The sequence below is a fragment of the Salmo salar genome, chromosome 06 (genome assembly GCF_965601325.2).
Source record: "Salmo salar chromosome 06, fSalSal1, whole genome shotgun sequence".
Taxonomy (NCBI): domain Eukaryota; kingdom Metazoa; phylum Chordata; class Actinopteri; order Salmoniformes; family Salmonidae; genus Salmo; species Salmo salar.
In genome coordinates, this window is record NC_138296.1 from 29,512,437 (window position 1) to 29,532,277 (window position 19,841).

At 41.5% G+C, this 19,841-nt stretch overlaps 1 protein-coding gene across 2 annotated transcripts in view; it reads right to left on the reverse strand.

Moving 5' to 3' along the window:
• Window positions 1-19,841, reverse strand: part of LOC106606771 (adhesion G protein-coupled receptor E2) — a 97,602-nt gene that overhangs the window by 5,658 nt on the left and 72,103 nt on the right. For both annotated transcript variants that reach the window (XM_014203129.3, XM_045720053.2), the window contains exon 2: window positions 848-925. In XM_014203129.3, the coding sequence (XP_014058604.1) occupies window positions 848-925 (78 nt within the window). The remainder of the gene's footprint in view (window positions 1-847; window positions 926-19,841) is intronic.

The following is a 19,841-nucleotide window of genomic DNA, read 5'->3' on the forward strand; positions in this document are numbered from 1 at the left end:
GAGGACATTTCTCCAAAAAGTACGATGTTTGTCCCCATGTAAAGTTGCAAACGGTAGTCTGGCTTTTTTATGGTGGTTTTGGAGCAGTGGTTTCTTCCTTGCTGAGCGGCCTTTCAGGTTATGCAGATAAAGGAGTCGTTTTTACTCTGGATATCGATACTTTTGTACCTGTTTCCTCCAGCATCTTCACAAGGTACTTTGCTGTTGTTCTGGGATTGATTTGCACTTTTCGCACCAAAGTACGTTCATCTCTAGGAGACAGAACGCGTCTCCTTCTTGAGCGGTACGATGGCTGTGTGGTCCCATGGTGTTTATACTTGCGTACTATTGTTTATACAGATGAACGTGGTACCTTCAGGCGTTTGGAAATTGCTCCCAAGGATGAACCAGACTTGTGGAGGTCCACAAGTTTTTTCGGAGGTCTTGGTTTATTTCTTTTGATTTTCCCATGATGTCAAGCAAAGAGGCACTGAGTTTGAAGGTAGGCCTTGAAATACATCCACAGGTACACCTCCAATTGACTGAAATTATGTCAATTAGCCTATCAGAAGCTTCTAAATCCATGACATCATTTTCTGGAATTTTCCAAGCTGTTTAAAGGCACAGTCAACTTAGTGTATGTAAACTTCTGACCCATTAGAATTGTGTCTGTAAACAATTGTTGGAAAAATTACTTGTGTCATGCACAAAGTAGATGTCCTAACCGACTTGCCAAAACAATAGTTTGTTAACAAGAAATGTATGAAGTGGTTGAAAAACAAGTTGTAATGACTCCAACCTAAGTGTATGTGAACTTCCGACTTCAACTGTATATAGAAGATATAATACAAGCCAGACATGTACATACCAATGCAATCTTTCCCCTTTGTAGAGAATCCTGGGGGACAGGCTGATACATGTACCATCAGCGGGGCAAGGTGAAGAGCTGCAGAGTAAGAAACAGGCAGATTCTCTAATAAGTTGTCCCATTATCGTATGGTCACTGCTATCCTGGATACTTGGAACATCCCTACCCTAAAGCCTAACCCTAACCTTAACCCTCACCTTACCCTAACCTTCACTCTTACCTTTTTACATTTCAAATTCAATATGGTAGGGACGTCCCAAGGATACTGGATAGCACAGAACATTAATGGTATTGGGGGAGTGCCCTGAACATGTGTAATATTGACAAGTACATGACAAAACTACTTTTTTAGAACCAACCTTTGACTATGATTGTAAGGTTGTAACATTAATCAGTTGGAGAGGTTTCAGGCACAGAAACGTGCAGCAATAGTTTTTAAAGGTTTAAATATTTCTCTCTCTCTGTTCAAAAAGGTATACCCCCTATCTGGATTTCAGCAGATTGTTCCTACGGCATCTGTGCTCACAGGATATGCCCATAATAACTCCTGAATTGCACACGGCTGTCCGGAGGTGACCATTTCCTCTTTACCAGGAAGCCATCACCTGGCATGGGACTGTGTGATAATGACTGTAAACCTCCTCAGTCTGTATGATAGTGAATGGGTAGTCAGTCCATTGTGTTAATGAGTGGAGAGAAGAGGCAGCAGTAGTGTGGAATGTTGTTGTCACAGAGAGAGTCTTCTAAAACGATGTGTATGCACTGTTTAAGCTCCACATTTCTGGTGCTCTCTGTTTCATTCTAACTAGTAAAAAATATTAAGAAAAAAACGTTTTTAAATAGTGGAACTTTTCATTGAGGAACCATCTGTCAAACATTGTTCTCTGATACAGTAGCTTTATTCTCTCCCTTCACAACCCTCCATGTCACGTGGAATGACGCTGGAGAGACGAAGCAGGTACGGGGAGTAAACATTTAATGAATAACGGACATATAACGAGACAGGAACAGCGTCAGAAACAAATACAAAGACAAAAACAATCAATGCAGCAGCGGGGAACAGAGCTGGGGAACTGACAAATATGGGGGAGGAAATAACAGGTGATAAATGAGTCCAGGTGAGTCCAATAACGCTGATGCGAGTGACGAGGGAAGGCAGGTGTGCATGATTGATGGCAGGAGCGTGTGATGCAGGGTAATCTGGCGCCCTCAAGCGCCAGGGGAAGGGAAGAGCGGGAGCAGACGTGACAGTAGCCCTCCCATACATGAAGGAACTCTCGTGCGCCAGCTGTGTGGTTAGTGAGGAAGCGCATGTTGCCAATGTACGCTCCCTTACTCGACGTCCGACTATGTCCGAAAAATCCGCGGACGGCGTCGGCCGCTCACAGGGGCCGGATCTTCCAGGAAGTCATCGAACGGAGTCTCTCGGACCTTCCGTTTCCGTTTAATAAAATGTTCAAAATTTTTGTCATTTCTTTGCAGTCCCGGATTATTCCACGGGAGGGCGAACGGAATCATATTGCAAATGTAACATATATCACCAATCACAACGCGGCTTTTTTTTCCTAAACGGTAAAGAATTCGGAGACGAAACTCGGTCAGGGTTTGGCATAATGGGCAGTTGGCCACGAACAGGATGGAGTCGAGGCCTCGACGCTTTTCGAGTTAAGGCTATTTTTCTGGGATTGAAAGTCAAACAGGAAAATAGAGTGCTGATTTGACCACTTCACATCAAACGACATGATCCTACGGTGTCAGGAGAAAAGGAACCATGCATTTACCAATGTTCATTTCAGAGAAATTGTACAATGACACATTGGTGATATTCAACAACAGGAGGGTTTCTTTTTCAAAAAAGTTACATATCCAGTTGCAGCGTGTTCAGATGAGTCCGTTAAGGCGGGTTTCGGAGCTCTGCGAGATTTCTGTGATTTTCTGTGATTTTCTGAAACAACACACACTTGTTCAACCCTCTGTAAATAAGTCAGTTCTTAACATAAAGACTTAAAACTCAATATTCTATAAGAGCCTAACGTTCAGCTTCCTGTGTCAACCAGAAGTGCCTTAAAATGGTGTCATAGGGGCTGTTTTGAAGGGTTAAAAAGGTCAGATCTTTCCACAACTTCATATGTGTGACTAGGCAACCCTCATGAACTGTAAATCAGTCATTTAACCTATCAGATGTCAAAGAAAAGCTCTCTCACACACACACACACAGCAAGGACGGAGTGACACAGTGTGGTGCTTAAAGACACAAAGCGCCTGCAATGGCATTACCATTATCTCTAGGCTGAGACGAGTTCAACGAGATGCCCAGCTTGACCGTAGCTCGTTCGGTCTGAGCGCAGCGACCCTGAGAAAACTAGGCCCAAAATGATGCCTGCACCAATATGTCAAGTGCTTTTGGGTGACAGTGAGAGAACCGTTAGAGTTAGAAGCACAATTCAACCTCGGGAGCGTTCCTGAGGTCCTCCCGATCTGTGCAAGCCTAACCTTGACCCTGTGGCATTAACCCTTCACAGTGAAAAGAAGGTGTTTAGATCAAAAAGTGTGCAATGACTTCTCTCCCCATAGGAATACATTGACTATTCTGCTAAATTCAACCTGAAGTCTATGTGGGTTATGAATGCCTTATGAACCTGTCTTCTATAACAATCCATCAGGCTACTGTGAGGTCTACCTGTGTCGATTCTAAGGTTCCTGGAGCAACCGGAAGTTGTTAAAATCACCCTAGAGCTATTGTCATATAACCTGCACATAGTGAAAATCACGCAACTCAACCATCTGTCATTCAGTCAATTCTTAACCTCTATGGGCTAGGTGGGACGCTAGCGTCCCACCCGTGGTGCACTCCATCAACAGCAGGTGCATTTCAAGAGCGGCAAATTTGAATCCAAATAAATGTCAAAATTCAAATTTTTCAAACATACAACTATTTTACACCCTTTGAAAGATAAACATCTCCTTAATCTAACCACGTTTTACGATTTCAAAAAGGTTTTACGGCGAAAGCATAAATTTAGAGTATGTTAGGACGTACATTTACAAGAGTTGTGTGTAATGTTTTGTCAATTCAAAGACAGGGTCACCAAAACCATAAAACCAGCTAAAATGATGCACTAACCTTTTACAATCTCCATCAGATGACACTCCTAGGACATTATGTTAGACAATGCATGCATTTTTAGTTCTATCAAGTTCATATTTATATCCAAAAACAGCGTTTTACTATGGCATTGATGTTGAGGAAATCGTTTCCCTCCAATAACCGGCAGTCAATTCAACACCACAAATTAAATAATTAAAATTAGAAAACATTGGTAAAATATTATATTGTCATTTAAAGAATTATAGATTTACATCTCTTGAACGCAATCAACTTGCCAGATTTAAAAATAACCTTACTGGGAAATCACACTTTGCAAAAATCTGAGCACTGCGCCCAGAAAAATACGCGTTGCGATACAGACTAGACGTCATGTTGGGGAGATCTAAAATCGAAAATACTATGTAAATAATCCATTACCTTTGATTCTCTTCATCAGATGTCACTTCCAGGTATCACAGGTCCATAACGAATGTAGTTTTGTTCAAAAAAGCTCATCATTTATGTCCAAAAATCTCCGTCTTGTTAGCACATGATCTAAGCCAGCCGGACTTCTCGTCATGAACGAGGGGAAAAAATATATTTACGTTCGTTCAAACATGTCAAACGTTGTATAGCATAAATCATTAGGGCCTTTTTTAACCAGAACATGAATAATATTCAAGGTGGACGAATGCATACTCTTTTATAACGTATTGGAACGAGGGTACCCAACATGAACTCGCGCGCCAGGTGTCTAATGGGCCATCATCGTTCCATGGCTCTTGTTCGGTCAGATCTCCCTCCAGAAGACTCAAAACACTTTGTAAAGGCTGGTGACATCTAGTGGAAGCAATAGGAAGTGCCAAAATATTCCTCAGCCCCTGTGTTTTTCAATGGGATAGGTTTAAAGGTAATACAACACATCAGGTATCCACTTCCTGTCAGAAAATGTCTCAGGGTTTTGCCTGCCAAATGAGTTCTGTTATACTCACAGACACCATTCAAACAGTTTTAGAAAATTTAGGGTGTTTTCTATCCATATATAATAAGTATATGCATATTCTAGTTACTGGGTAGGAGTGGTAACCAGATTAAATCGGGTATGTTTTTTTATCCAGCCGTGTCAATACTGCCCCCTAGCCCTAACAGGTTTTAAGGTAGAGACTTCATATTCAGGATTCTGTTTATGGGTACCCCAAAGACAACGTGTGTGGAGCAAGAGCTTCCTGTGACAACCGGAAGTGGTTAAAAACAGCCTAGAGCTATTGTCATATAACCTGCACATAGTGAAAATCACGCAACTCAACCATCTGTCATTCAGTCAATTTTTAAGGTAGAGAGTTCATATTCAGGATTCTGTTTATGTCTACCCCAAAGACAACATGTGTGGAGCAAGAGCTTCCTGTGACAACCGGAAGTTGTTAAAAACAGCCTAGAGCAATTGTCATGTAAAACGCACATAGTGAAAATCACGCAACTCAACCATCTGTCATTCAGTCAATTCTTAAGGTAGAGACTTCATATTCAGGATTCTGTATATGCCTACCCCAAAGACAACGTGTGTCTATTCTTTTTGCAAAAAAAACTAAAACACACACACACAATTTGGCCATAGGTACATAGTGTGGGGCTTAGAGGCTTATACCGCCTTCAATAGTTATTTTCGTTCAAACGATTCAAGAACCGTCAGACCTAGAGCTCCGAAATTTTAGAAACCTGTTCTAGAGCTCAAGTCGATAGTGCACGGTGATTTATGTGGCTCTAGAAGGTTCTCAGACCGAGAAACCGCCTCGTGCATTTGCAATATGTTCAATTCATTTTGAATATCACGGACATGGCGACATGTAGAAATGTCCCAGAGTCGCACGACTAGGTGCATTGAAACCGCCTCAGCCCATAGAGACGGACCCCAATGTCTCTGTCCGATAGCTCATTCAGGGACCCCGTAGTAACGCCCTGAAAAAACCCCTGAAAATCACGCAACTCAACCATCTGTCATTCAGTCAATTCTTAAGGTAGAGACTTCATATTCAGGATTCTGTATATGCCTACCCCAAAGACAACGTGTGTCTATTCTTTTTGCAAAAAAAACTAAAACACACACACACACAATTTGGCCATAGGTACATAGTGTGGGGCTTAGAGGCTTATACCGCCTTCAATAGTTATTTTCGTTCAAACGATTCAAGAACCGTCAGACCTAGAGCTCCGAAATTTTAGAAACCTGTTCTAGAGCTCAAGTCGATAGTGCACGGTGATTTATGTGGCTCTAGAAGGTTCTCAGACCGAGAAACCCCCTTGTGCATCTGCAATATGTTCAATTCATTTTGAATATCACGGACATGGCGACATGTAGAAATGTCCCAGAGTCGCAAGACTAGGTGCATTGAAACCGCCTCAGCCCATAGAGACGGACCCCAATGTCTCTGTCCGATAGCTCATTCAGGGACCCCGTAGTAACGCCCTGAAAAAGTGGATTTTCAGCACCAATTAAGGCCATTGCTCGGGCACCGAATGACCTATCGAGCCGAAACTTGGGATTCGTGGTCGCCTCACATAGGTCTACACATATTGTCAGAGCTGGACCCACAGCTATAACGTAACTATGTGTTTCATGTTTTTTTATGGTTAAATTTGAAAGCACTGTGAATTATGGGCCTTCTCTGACATATGTGATAGTTGGCTTCTATACGAGTTGGAAAATTGGATTTGGTGTCAGATGGTATCAGTTTGGTGTCAGAATGACATCTAATTGACTGATGGGTGACAAGCAATGGAGAGGAACCACAGTCACTGCCCGGCCATCCCGAGTTCATCGGGCCAGTCAATTATGCATTTCTGCAGTATTTTTGAGCATGCCTAAATTTGTGATGCTAAATGCCCATTGAATCATATTGCAAACGTAACGCGCAATATTGCAAATTTGCCGCTCTTGAAATGCACCTGCTGTTGATGGAGTGCACCACGGGGGGGACGCTAGCGTCCCACCTAGCCCATAGAGGTTAAGGTAGAGACTTCATATTCAGGATTCTGTTTATGTCTACCCCAAAGACAACGTGTGTGGAGCAAGAGCTTCCTGTGACAACCGGAAGTGGTTAAAAACAGCCTAGAGCTATTGTCATATAAAACGCACATAGTGAAAATCACGCAACTCAACCATCTGTCATTCAGTCTATTCTTAAGGTAGAGACTTCTTATTCAGGATTCTGTTTATGTCTATCCCAAAGACAACGTGTGTTGAGTAAGAACTTCCTGTGACAACCGGAAGTTGATAACCTGTTAGGGCTAGGGGGCAGCATTTGCACGTCTGGATAAAAAAAATGTACGGGATTTAATCTGGTTACTAATCCTACCCAGTAACTAGAATATGCATATACTTATTATATATGGATAGAAAACACTCTAAAGTTTCTAAAACTGTTTGAATGGTGTCTGTGAGTATAACAGAACTCATTTGGCAGGCAAAACCCTGAGACATTTTCTGACAGGAAGTGGATACCTGATGTGTTGTATTGACTTTAAACCTATCCCATTGAAAAACACAGGGGCTGAGGAATATTTTGGCACTTCCTATTGCTTCCACTAGATGTCACCAGCCTTTACAAAGTGTTTTGAGTCTTCTGGAGGGAGATCTGACCGAACAAGAGCCATGGAACGATGATGTCCCATTAGACACCTGGCGCGCGAGTTCATGTTGGGTACCCTCGTTCCAATACGTTATAAAAGAGTATGCATTCGTCCACCTTGAATATTATTCATGTTCTGGTTAAAAAAGGCCCTAATGATTTATGCTATACAACGTTTGACATGTTTGAACGAACGGAAATATATTTTTTCCCCTCGTTCATGACGAGAAGTCCGGCTGGCTTAGATCATGTGCTAACAAGACGGAGATTTTTGGACATAAATGATGAGCTTTTTTGAACAAAACTACATTCGTTATGGACCTGTGATACCTGGAAGTGACATCTGATGAAGAGAATCAAAGGTAATGGATTATTTACATAGTATTTTCGATTTTAGATCTCCCCAACATGACGTCTAGTCTGTATCGCAACGCGTATTTTTCTGGGCGCAGTGCTCAGATTATTGCAAAGTGTGATTTCCCAGTAAGGTTATTTTTAAATCTGGCAAGTTGATTGCGTTCAAGAGATGTAAGTCTATAATTCTTTAAATGACAATATAATATTTTACCAATGTTTTCTAATTTTAATTATTTAATTTGTGGTGTTGACTTGACTGCCGGTTATTGGAGGGAAACGATTTCCTCAACATCAATGCCATAGTAAAACGCTGTTTTTGGATATAAATATGAACTTGATAGAACTAAAAATGCATGCATTGTCTAACATAATGTCCTAGGAGTGTCATCTGATGGAGATTGTAAAAGGTTAGTGCATCATTTTAGCTGGTTTTATGGTTTTGGTGACCCTGTCTTTGACTTGACAAAACATTACACACAACTCTTGTAAATGTACTGTCCTAACATACTCTAAATTTATGCTTTCGCCGTAAAACCTTTTTGAAATCGTAAAACGTGGTTAGATTAAGGAGATGTTTATCTTTCAAAGGGTGTAAAATAGTTGTATGTTTGAAAAATTTGAATTTTGACATTTATTTGGATTCAAATTTGCCGCTCTTGAAATGCACCTGCTGTTGATGGAGTGCACCACGGGTGGCACGCTAGCGTCCCACCTAGCCCATAGAGGTTAAAAACACCCAAGAGCTTTTGTCATATGGCCAACCAGCAGATAGTGAAAATCACGCAACTCAACCATCTGTCATTCAGTCAATTCTTAAGGTAGAGACTTCATATTCAGGATTCTGTTTATGTCTACCCCAAAGACAACGTGTCGTGGAGCAAGAACTTCCTGTGCCAACCGGAAGTTGTTAAAAAACAGCCTAGAGCTATTGTCATATTGCCAACCAGCAGATAGTGAAAATCACGCAACTCAACCATCTGTTATTCAGTCAATTCTTAAGGTAGAGACTTCATATTCAGGATTCTGTTTATGTCTACCCCAAAGACAACGTGTGTGGAGCAAGAACTTCCTGTGCCAACCGGAAGTTGTTAAAAACAGCCTAGAGCTATTGTCATATTGCCAACCAGCAGATAGTGAAAATCACGCAACTCAACCATCTGTTATTCAGTCAATTCTTAAGGTAGAGACTTCATATTCAGGATTCTGTTTATGTCTACCCCAAAGACAACGTGTGTGGAGCAAGAGCTTCCTGTGACAACCGGAAGTGGTTAAAAACAGCCTAGAGCTATTGTCATATAAAACGCACATAGTGAAAATCACGCAACTCAACCATCTGTCATTCAGTCTATTCTTAAGGTAGAGACTTCTTATTCAGGATTCTGTTTATGTCTATCCCAAAGACAACGTGTGTTGAGTAAGAACTTCCTGTGACAACCGGAAGTTGATAACCTGTTAGGGCTAGGGGGCAGCATTTGCACGTCTGGATAAAAAAAATGTACGGGATTTAATCTGGTTACTAATCCTACCCAGTAACTAGAATATGCATATACTTATTATATATGGATAGAAAACACTCTAAAGTTTCTAAAACTGTTTGAATGGTGTCTGTGAGTATAACAGAACTCATTTGGCAGGCAAAACCCTGAGACATTTTCTGACAGGAAGTGGATACCTGATGTGTTGTATTGACTTTAAACCTATCCCATTGAAAAACACAGGGGCTGAGGAATATTTTGGCACTTCCTATTGCTTCCACTAGATGTCACCAGCCTTTACAAAGTGTTTTGAGTCTTCTGGAGGGAGATCTGACCGAACAAGAGCCATGGAACGATGATGTCCCATTAGACACCTGGCGCGCGAGTTCATGTTGGGTACCCTCGTTCCAATACGTTATAAAAGAGTATGCATTCGTCCACCTTGAATATTATTCATGTTCTGGTTAAAAAAGGCCCTAATGATTTATGCTATACAACGTTTGACATGTTTGAACGAACGGAAATATATTTTTTCCCCTCGTTCATGACGAGAAGTCCGGCTGGCTTAGATCATGTGCTAACAAGACGGAGATTTTTGGACATAAATGATGAGCTTTTTTGAACAAAACTACATTCGTTATGGACCTGTGATACCTGGAAGTGACATCTGATGAAGAGAATCAAAGGTAATGGATTATTTACATAGTATTTTCGATTTTAGATCTCCCCAACATGACGTCTAGTCTGTATCGCAACGCGTATTTTTCTGGGCGCAGTGCTCAGATTATTGCAAAGTGTGATTTCCCAGTAAGGTTATTTTTAAATCTGGCAAGTTGATTGCGTTCAAGAGATGTAAGTCTATAATTCTTTAAATGACAATATAATATTTTACCAATGTTTTCTAATTTTAATTATTTAATTTGTGGTGTTGACTTGACTGCCGGTTATTGGAGGGAAACGATTTCCTCAACATCAATGCCATAGTAAAACGCTGTTTTTGGATATAAATATGAACTTGATAGAACTAAAAATGCATGCATTGTCTAACATAATGTCCTAGGAGTGTCATCTGATGGAGATTGTAAAAGGTTAGTGCATCATTTTAGCTGGTTTTATGGTTTTGGTGACCCTGTCTTTGACTTGACAAAACATTACACACAACTCTTGTAAATGTACTGTCCTAACATACTCTAAATTTATGCTTTCGCCGTAAAACCTTTTTGAAATCGTAAAACGTGGTTAGATTAAGGAGATGTTTATCTTTCAAAGGGTGTAAAATAGTTGTATGTTTGAAAAATTTGAATTTTGACATTTATTTGGATTCAAATTTGCCGCTCTTGAAATGCACCTGCTGTTGATGGAGTGCACCACGGGTGGCACGCTAGCGTCCCACCTAGCCCATAGAGGTTAAAAACACCCAAGAGCTTTTGTCATATGGCCAACCAGCAGATAGTGAAAATCACGCAACTCAACCATCTGTCATTCAGTCAATTCTTAAGGTAGAGACTTCATATTCAGGATTCTGTTTATGTCTACCCCAAAGACAAGGTGTGTGGAGCAAGAGCTTCCTGTGACAACCGGAAGTGGTTAAAAACAGCCTAGAGCTATTGTCATATTAAACACACATAGTGAAAATCACGCAACTCAACCATCTGTCATTCAGTCAATTCTTAAGGTAGAGACTTCATATTCAGGATTCTGTTTATGTCTACCCCAAAGACAACGTGTGTGGAGCAAGAACTTCCTGTGCCAACCGGAAGTTGTTAAAAACAGCCTAGAGCTATTGTCATATTGCCAACCAGCAGATAGTGAAAATCACGCAACTCAACCATCTGTTATTCAGTCAATTCTTAAGGTAGAGACTTCATATTCAGGATTCTGTTTATGTCTACCCCAAAGACAACGTGTGTGGAGCAAGAGCTTCCTGTGACAACCGGAAGTGGTTAAAAACAGCCTAGAGCTATTGTCATATAAAACGCACACAGTGAAAATCACGCAACTCAACCATCTGTCATTCAATCAATTCTTAAGGTAGAGACTTCATATTCAGGATTCTGTTTATGTCTACCCCAAGGACAACGTGTGTGGAGCAAGAGCTTCCTGTGACAACCGGAAGTTGTTAAAAACAGCCTAGAGCTATTATCATATGGCCAACCAGCCGATAGAGAAAATCACGCAACTCAACCATGTGCCATTCAGTCAATTCTTAAGGTAGAGACTTCATATTCAGGATTCTGTTTATGTCTACCCCAAAGACAACGTGTGTGGAGCAAGAGCTTCCTGTGACAACCGGAAGTTGTTAAAAACAGCCTAGAGCTATTGTCATATAAAGCGCACATAGTGAAAATCACGCAACTCAAACATCTGTCATTCAGTCAATTCTTAAGGTAGAGACTTCTTATTCAGGATTCTGTTTATGTCTACCCCAAAGACAACGTGTGTGGAGTAAGAACTTCCTGTGACAACCGGAAGTTGATAAAAACACCCAAGAGCTATTGTCTTATGGCAAACCAGCAGATAGTGAAAATCACGCAACTCAACCATCTGTTATTCAGTCAATTCCTAAGGTAGAGACTTCATATTCAGGATTCTGTTTATGTCTACCCCAAAGACAAAGTGTGTGGAGCAAGAGCTTCCTGTGACAACCGGAAGTGGTTAAAAACAGCCTAGAGCTATTGTCATATAAAATGCACATAGTGAAAATCACGCAACTCAACCATCTGTCATTCAGTCAATTCTTAAGGTAGAGACTTCATATTCAGGATTCTGTTTATGTCTACCCCAAAGACAACGTGTGTTGAGTAAGAACTTCCTGTGACAACCGGAAGTTGTTAAAAACAGCCTAGAGCTATTGTCATATAAAACTGCATATAGTGAAAATCACGCAACTCAACCATCTGTCATTCAGTCAATTCTTAAGGTAGAGATTTCATATTCAGGATTCTGTATATGCCTACCCCAAAGACAACGTGTGTCAATTCTTTTTGCAAAAAAAAACTAAAACACATACACACAATTTGGCCATAGTTACATAGTGTGGGGCTTAGAGGCTTATACCGCCTTCAATAGTTATTTTCGTTCAAACAATTCAAGAACCGTCAGACCTAGAGCTCCGAAATTTTAGAAACCTGTTCTAGAGCTCAAGTCGATAGTGCACGGTGATTTATGTGGCTCTAGAAGGTTCTCAGACCGAGAAATCGCCTCGTGCATTTGCAATATGTTCAATTCATTTTGAATATCACGGACATGGCGACATGTAGAAATGTCCCAGAGTCGCAAGACTAGGTGCATTGAAACCGCCTCAGCCCATAGAGACGGACCCCAATGTCTCTGTCCGATAGCTCATTCAGGGACCCCGTAGTAACGCCCTGAAAAAGTGGATTTTCAGCACCAATTAAGGCCATTGCTCGGGCACCGAATGACCTATCGAGCCGAAACTTGGGATTCGTGGTCGCCTCACATAGGTCTACACATATTGTCAGAGCTGGACCCACAGCTATAACGTAACTATGTGTTTCATGTTTTTTTATGGTTAAATTTGAAAGCACTGTGAATTATGGGCCTTCTCTGACATATGTGATAGTTGGCTTCTATACGAGTTGGAAAAAGTGGATTTGGTGTCAGATGGTATCAGTTTGGTGTCAGAATGACATCTAATTGACTGATGGACGCTGACTGCTGAGTGACAAGCAATGGAGAGGAACCACAGTCACTGCCCGGCCATCCCGAGTTCATCGGGCCAGTCAATTATGCATTTCTGCAGTATTTTTGAGCATGCCTAAATTTGTGATGCTAAATGCCCATTGAATCATATAGCAAACGTAACGCGCAATATTGCAAATTTGCCGCTCTTGAAATGCACCTGCTGTTGATGGAGTGCACCACGGGGGGGACGCTAGCGTCCCACCTAGCCCATAGAGGTTAAGGTAGAGACTTCATATTCAGGATTCTGTTTATGTCTACCCCAAAGACAACGTGTGTGGAGCAAGAGCTTCCTGTGACAACCGGAAGTGGTTAAAAACAGCCTAGAGCTATTGTCATATAAAACGCACATAGTGAAAATCACGCAACTCAACCATCTGTCATTCAGTCTATTCTTAAGGTAGAGACTTCATATTCAGGATTCTGTTTATGTCTACCCCAAAGACAAGGTGTGTGGAGCAAGAGCTTCCTGTGACAACCGGAAGTGGTTAAAAACAGCCTAGAGCTATTGTCATATTAAACACACATAGTGAAAATCACGCAACTCAACCATCTGTCATTCAGTCAATTCTTAAGGTAGAGACTTCATATTCAGGATTCTGTTTATGTCTACCCCAAAGACAACGTGTGTGGAACAAGAACTTCCTGTGACAACCGGAAGTTGTTAAAAACAGCCTAGAGCTATTGTCATATTGCCAACCAGCAGATAGTGAAAATCACGCAACTCAACCATCTGTTATTCAGTCAATTCTTAAGGTAGAGACTTCATATTCAGGATTCTGTTTATGTCTACCCCAAAGACAACGTGTGTGGAGCAAGAGCTTCCTGTGACAACCGGAAGTGGTTAAAAACAGCCTAGAGCTATTGTCATATAAAACGCACACAGTGAAAATCACGCAACTCAACCATCTGTCATTCAATCAATTCTTAAGGTAGAGACTTCATATTCAGGATTCTGTTTATGTCTACCCCAAGGACAACGTGTGTGGAGCAAGGGCTTCCTGTGACAACCGGAAGTGGTTAAAAACAGCCTAGAGCTATTGTCATATAAAATGCACATAGTGAAAATCACGCAACTCAACCATCTGTCATTCAGTCAATTCTTAAGGTAGAGATTTCATATTCAGGATTCTGTATATGCCTACCCCAAAGACAACGTGTGTCTATTCTTTTTGCAAAAAAAAACTAAAACACATACACACAATTTGGCCATAGTTACATAGTGTGGGGCTTAGAGGCTTATACCGCCTTCAATAGTTATTTTCGTTCAAACAATTCAAGAACCGTCAGACCTAGAGCTCCGAAATTTTAGAAACCTGTTCTAGAGCTCAAGTCGATAGTGCACGGTGATTTATGTGGCTCTAGAAGGTTCTCAGACCGAGAAATCGCCTCGTGCATTTGCAATATGTTCAATTCATTTTGAATATCACGGACATGGCGACATGTAGAAATGTCCCAGAGTCGCAAGACTAGGTGCATTGAAACCGCCTCAGCCCATAGAGACGGACCCCAATGTCTCTGTCCGATAGCTCATTCAGGGACCCCGTAGTAACGCCCTGAAAAAGTGGATTTTCAGCACCAATTAAGGCCATTGCTCGGGCACCGAATGACCTATCGAGCCGAAACTTGGGATTCGTGGTCGCCTCACATAGGTCTACACATATTGTCAGAGCTGGACCCACAGCTATAACGTAACTATGTGTTTCATGTTTTTTTATGGTTAAATTTGAAAGCACTGTGAATTATGGGCCTTCTCTGACATATGTGATAGTTGGCTTCTATACGAGTTGGAAAAAGTGGATTTGGTGTCAGATGGTATCAGTTTGGTGTCAGAATGACATCTAATTGACTGATGGACGCTGACTGCTGGGTGACAAGCAATGGAGAGGAACCACAGTCACTGCCCGGCCATCCCGAGTTCATCGGGCCAGTCAATTATGCATTTCTGCAGTATTTTTGAGCATGCCTAAATTTGTGATGCTAAATGCCCATTGAATCATATTGCAAACGTAACGCGCAATATTGCAAATTTGCCGCTCTTGAAATGCACCTGCTGTTGATGGAGTGCACCACGGGGGGGACGCTAGCGTCCCACCTAGCCCATAGAGGTTAAGGTAGAGACTTCATATTCAGGATTCTGTTTATGTCTACCCCAAAGACAACGTGTGTGGAGCAAGAGCTTCCTGTGACAACCGGAAGTGGTTAAAAACAGCCTAGAGCTATTGTCATATAAAACGCACATAGTGAAAATCACGCAACTCAACCATCTGTCATTCAGTCTATTCTTAAGGTAGAGACTTCTTATTCAGGATTCTGTTTATGTCTATCCCAAAGACAACGTGTGTTGAGTAAGAACTTCCTGTGACAACCGGAAGTTGTTAAAAACACCCAAGAGCTTTTGTCATATGGCCAACCAGCAGATAGTGAAAATCACGCAACTCAACCATCTGTCATTCAGTCAATTCTTAAGGTAGAGACTTCATATTCAGGATTCTGTTTATGTCTACCCCAAAGACAAGGTGTGTGGAGCAAGAGCTTCCTGTGACAACCGGAAGTGGTTAAAAACAGCCTAGAGCTATTGTCATATTAAACACACATAGTGAAAATCACGCAACTCAACCATCTGTCATTCAGTCAATTCTTAAGGTAGAGACTTCATATTCAGGATTCTGTTTATGTCTACCCCAAAGACAACGTGTGTGGAGCAAGAGCTTCCTGTGACAACCGGAAGTGGTTAAAAACAGCCTAGAGCTATTGTCATATAAAACGCACACAGTGAAAATCACGCAACTCAACCATCTGTCATTCAATCAATTCTTAAGGTAGAGACTTCATATTCAGGATTCTGTTTATGTCTACCCCAAGGACAACGTGTGTGGAGCAAGAGCTTCCTGTGACAACCGGAAGTTGTTAAAAACAGCCTAGAGCTATTATCATATGGCCAACCAGCAGATAGAGAAAATCACGCAACTCAACCATGTGCCATTCAGTCAATTCTTAAGGTAGAGACTTCATATTCAGGATTCTGTTTATGTCTACCCCAAAGACAACGGGTGTGGAGCAAGAGCTTCCTGTGACAACCGGAAGTTGTTAAAAACAGCCTAGAGCTATTGTCATATAAAGCGCACATAGTGAAAATCACGCAACTCAACCATCTGTCATTCAGTCAATTCTTAAGGTAGAGACTTCTTATTCAGGATTCTGTTTATGTCTACCCCAAAGACAACGTGTGTGGAGTAAGAACTTCCTGTGACAACCGGAAGTTGATAAAAACACCCAAGAGCTATTGTCTTATGGCAAACCAGCAGATAGTGAAAATCACGCAACTCAACCATCTGTTATTCAGTCAATTCCTAAGGTAGAGACTTCATATTCAGGATTCTGTTTATGTCTACCCCAAAGACAACGTGTGTGGAGCAAGAGCTTCCTGTGACAACCGGAAGTGGTTAAAAACAGCCTAGAGCTATTGTCATATAAAATGCACATAGTGAAAATCACGCAACTCAACCATCTGTCATTCAGTCAATTCTTAAGGTAGAGACTTCATATTCAGGATTCTGTTTATGTCTACCCCAAAGACAACGTGTGTTGAGTAAGAACTTCCTGTGACAACCGGAAGTTGTTAAAAACAGCCTAGAGCTATTGTCATATAAAACTCATATAGTGAAAATCACGCAACTCAACCATCTGTCATTCAGTCAATTCTTAAGGTAGAGATTTCATATTCAGGATTCTGTATATGCCTACCCCAAAGACAACGTGTGTCTATTCTTTTTGCAAAAAAAACTAAAACACATACACACAATTTGGCCATAGTTAAATAGTGTGGGGCTTAGAGGCTTATACCGCCTTCAATAGTTATTTTCGTTCAAACAATTCAAGAACCGTCAGACCTAGAGCTCCGAAATTTTAGAAACCTGTTCTAGAGCTCAAGTCGATAGTGCACGGTGATTTATGTGGCTCTAGAAGGTTCTCAGACCGAGAAATCGCCTCGTGCATTTGCAATATGTTCAATTCATTTTGAATATCACGGACATGGCGACATGTAGAAATGTCCCAGAGTCGCAAGACTAGGTGCATTGAAACCGCCTCAGCCCATAGAGACGGACCCCAATGTCTCTGTCCGATAGCTCATTCAGGGACCCCGTAGTAACGCCCTGAAAAAGTGGATTTTCAGCACCAATTAAGGCCATTGCTCGGGCACCGAATGACCTATCGAGCCGAAACTTGGGATTCGTGGTCGCCTCACATAGGTCTACACATATTGTCAGAGCTGGACCCACAGCTATAACGTAACTATGTGTTTCATGTTTTTTTATGGTTAAATTTGAAAGCACTGTGAATTATGGGCCTTCTCTGACATATGTGATAGTTGGCTTCTATACGAGTTGGAAAAAGTGGATTTGGTGTCAGATGGTATCAGTTTGGTGTCAGAATGACATCTAATTGACTGATGGACGCTGACTGCTGGGTGACAAGCAATGGAGAGGAACCACAGTCACTGCCCGGCCATCCCGAGTTCATCGGGCCAGTCAATTATGCATTTCTGCAGTATTTTTGAGCATGCCTAAATTTGTGATGCTAAATGCCCATTGAATCATATTGCAAACGTAACGCGCAATATTGCAAATTTGCCGCTCTTGAAATGCACCTGCTGTTGATGGAGTGCACCACGGGGGGGACGCTAGCGTCCCACCTAGCCCATAGAGGTTAAGGTAGAGACTTCATATTCAGGATTCTGTTTATGTCTACCCCAAAGACAACGTGTGTGGAGCAAGAGCTTCCTGTGACAACCGGAAGTGGTTAAAAACAGCCTAGAGCTATTGTCATATAAAACGCACATAGTGAAAATCACGCAACTCAACCATCTGTCATTCAGTCTATTCTTAAGGTAGAGACTTCTTATTCAGGATTCTGTTTATGTCTATCCCAAAGACAACGTGTGTTGAGTAAGAACTTCCTGTGACAACCGGAAGTTGTTAAAAACACCCAAGAGCTTTTGTCATATGGCCAACCAGCAGATAGTGAAAATCACGCAACTCAACCATCTGTCATTCAGTCAATTCTTAAGGTAGAGACTTCATATTCAGGATTCTGTTTATGTCTACCCCAAAGACAAGGTGTGTGGAGCAAGAGCTTCCTGTGACAACCGGAAGTGGTTAAAAACAGCCTAGAGCTATTGTCATATTAAACACACATAGTGAAAATCACGCAACTCAACCATCTGTCATTCAGTCAATTCTTAAGGTAGAGACTTCATATTCAGGATTCTGTTTATGTCTACCCCAAAGACAACGTGTGTGGAGCAAGAACTTCCTGTGACAACCGGAAGTTGTTAAAAACAGCCTAGAGCTATTGTCATATTGCCAACCAGCAGATAGTGAAAATCACGCAACTCAACCATCTGTTATTCAGTCAATTCTTAAGGTAGAGACTTCATATTCAGGATTCTGTTTATGTCTACCCCAAAGACAACGTGTGTGGAGCAAGAGCTTCCTGTGACAACCGGAAGTGGTTAAAAACAGCCTAGAGCTATTGTCATATAAAACGCACACAGTGAAAATCACGCAACTCAACCATCTGTCATTCAATCAATTCTTAAGGTAGAGACTTCATATTCAGGATTCTGTTTATGTCTACCCCAAGGACAACGTGTGTGGAGCAAGAGCTTCCTGTGACAACCGGAAGTTGTTAAAAACAGCCTAGAGCTATTATCATATGGCCAACCAGCAGATAGAGAAAATCACGCAACTCAACCATGTGCCATTCAGTCAATTCTTAAGGTAGAGACTTCATATTCAGGATTCTGTTTATGTCTACCCCAAAGACAACGTGTGTGGAGGAAGAGCTTCCTGTGACAACCGGAAGTTGTTAAAAACAGCCTAGAGCTATTGTCATATAAAGCGCACATAGTGAAAATCACGCAACTCAACCATCTGTCATTCAGTCAATTCTTAAGGTAGAGACTTCTTATTCAGGATTCTGTTTATGTCTACCCCAAAGACAACGTGTGTGGAGCAAGAGCTTCCTGTGACAACCGGAAGTTGTTAAAAACAGCCTAGAGCTATTATCATATGGCCAACCAGCAGATAGAGAAAATCACGCAACTCAACCATTTGTCATTCAGTCAATTCCTAAGGTAGAGATTTCATATTCAGGATTCTGTATATGCCTACCCCAAAGACAACGTGTGTCTATTCTTTTTGCAAAAAAAACCTAAAACACATACACATAATTTGGCCATAGTTACATAGTGTGGGGCTTAGAGGCTTATACCGCCTTCAATAGTTATTTTCGTTCTAACAATTCAAGAACCGTCAGACCTAGAGCTCCGAAATTTTAGAAACCTGTTCTAGAGCTCAAGTCGATAGTGCACGGTGATTTATGTGGCTCTAGAAGGTTCTCAGACCGAGAAATCGCCTCGTGCATTTGCAATATGTTCAATTCATTTTGAATATCACGGACATGGCGACATGTAGAAATGTCCCAGAGTCGCAAGACTAGGTGCATTGAAACCGCCTCAGCCCATAGAGACGGACCCCAATGTCTCTGTCCGATAGCTCATTCAGGGACCCCGTAGTAACGCCCTGAAAAAGTGGATTTTCAGCACCAATTAAGGCCATTGCTCGGGCACCGAATGACCTATCGAGCCGAAACTTGGGATTCGTGGTCGCCTCACATAGGTCTACACATATTGTCAGAGCTGGACCCACAGCTATAACGTAACTATGTGTTTCATGTTTTTT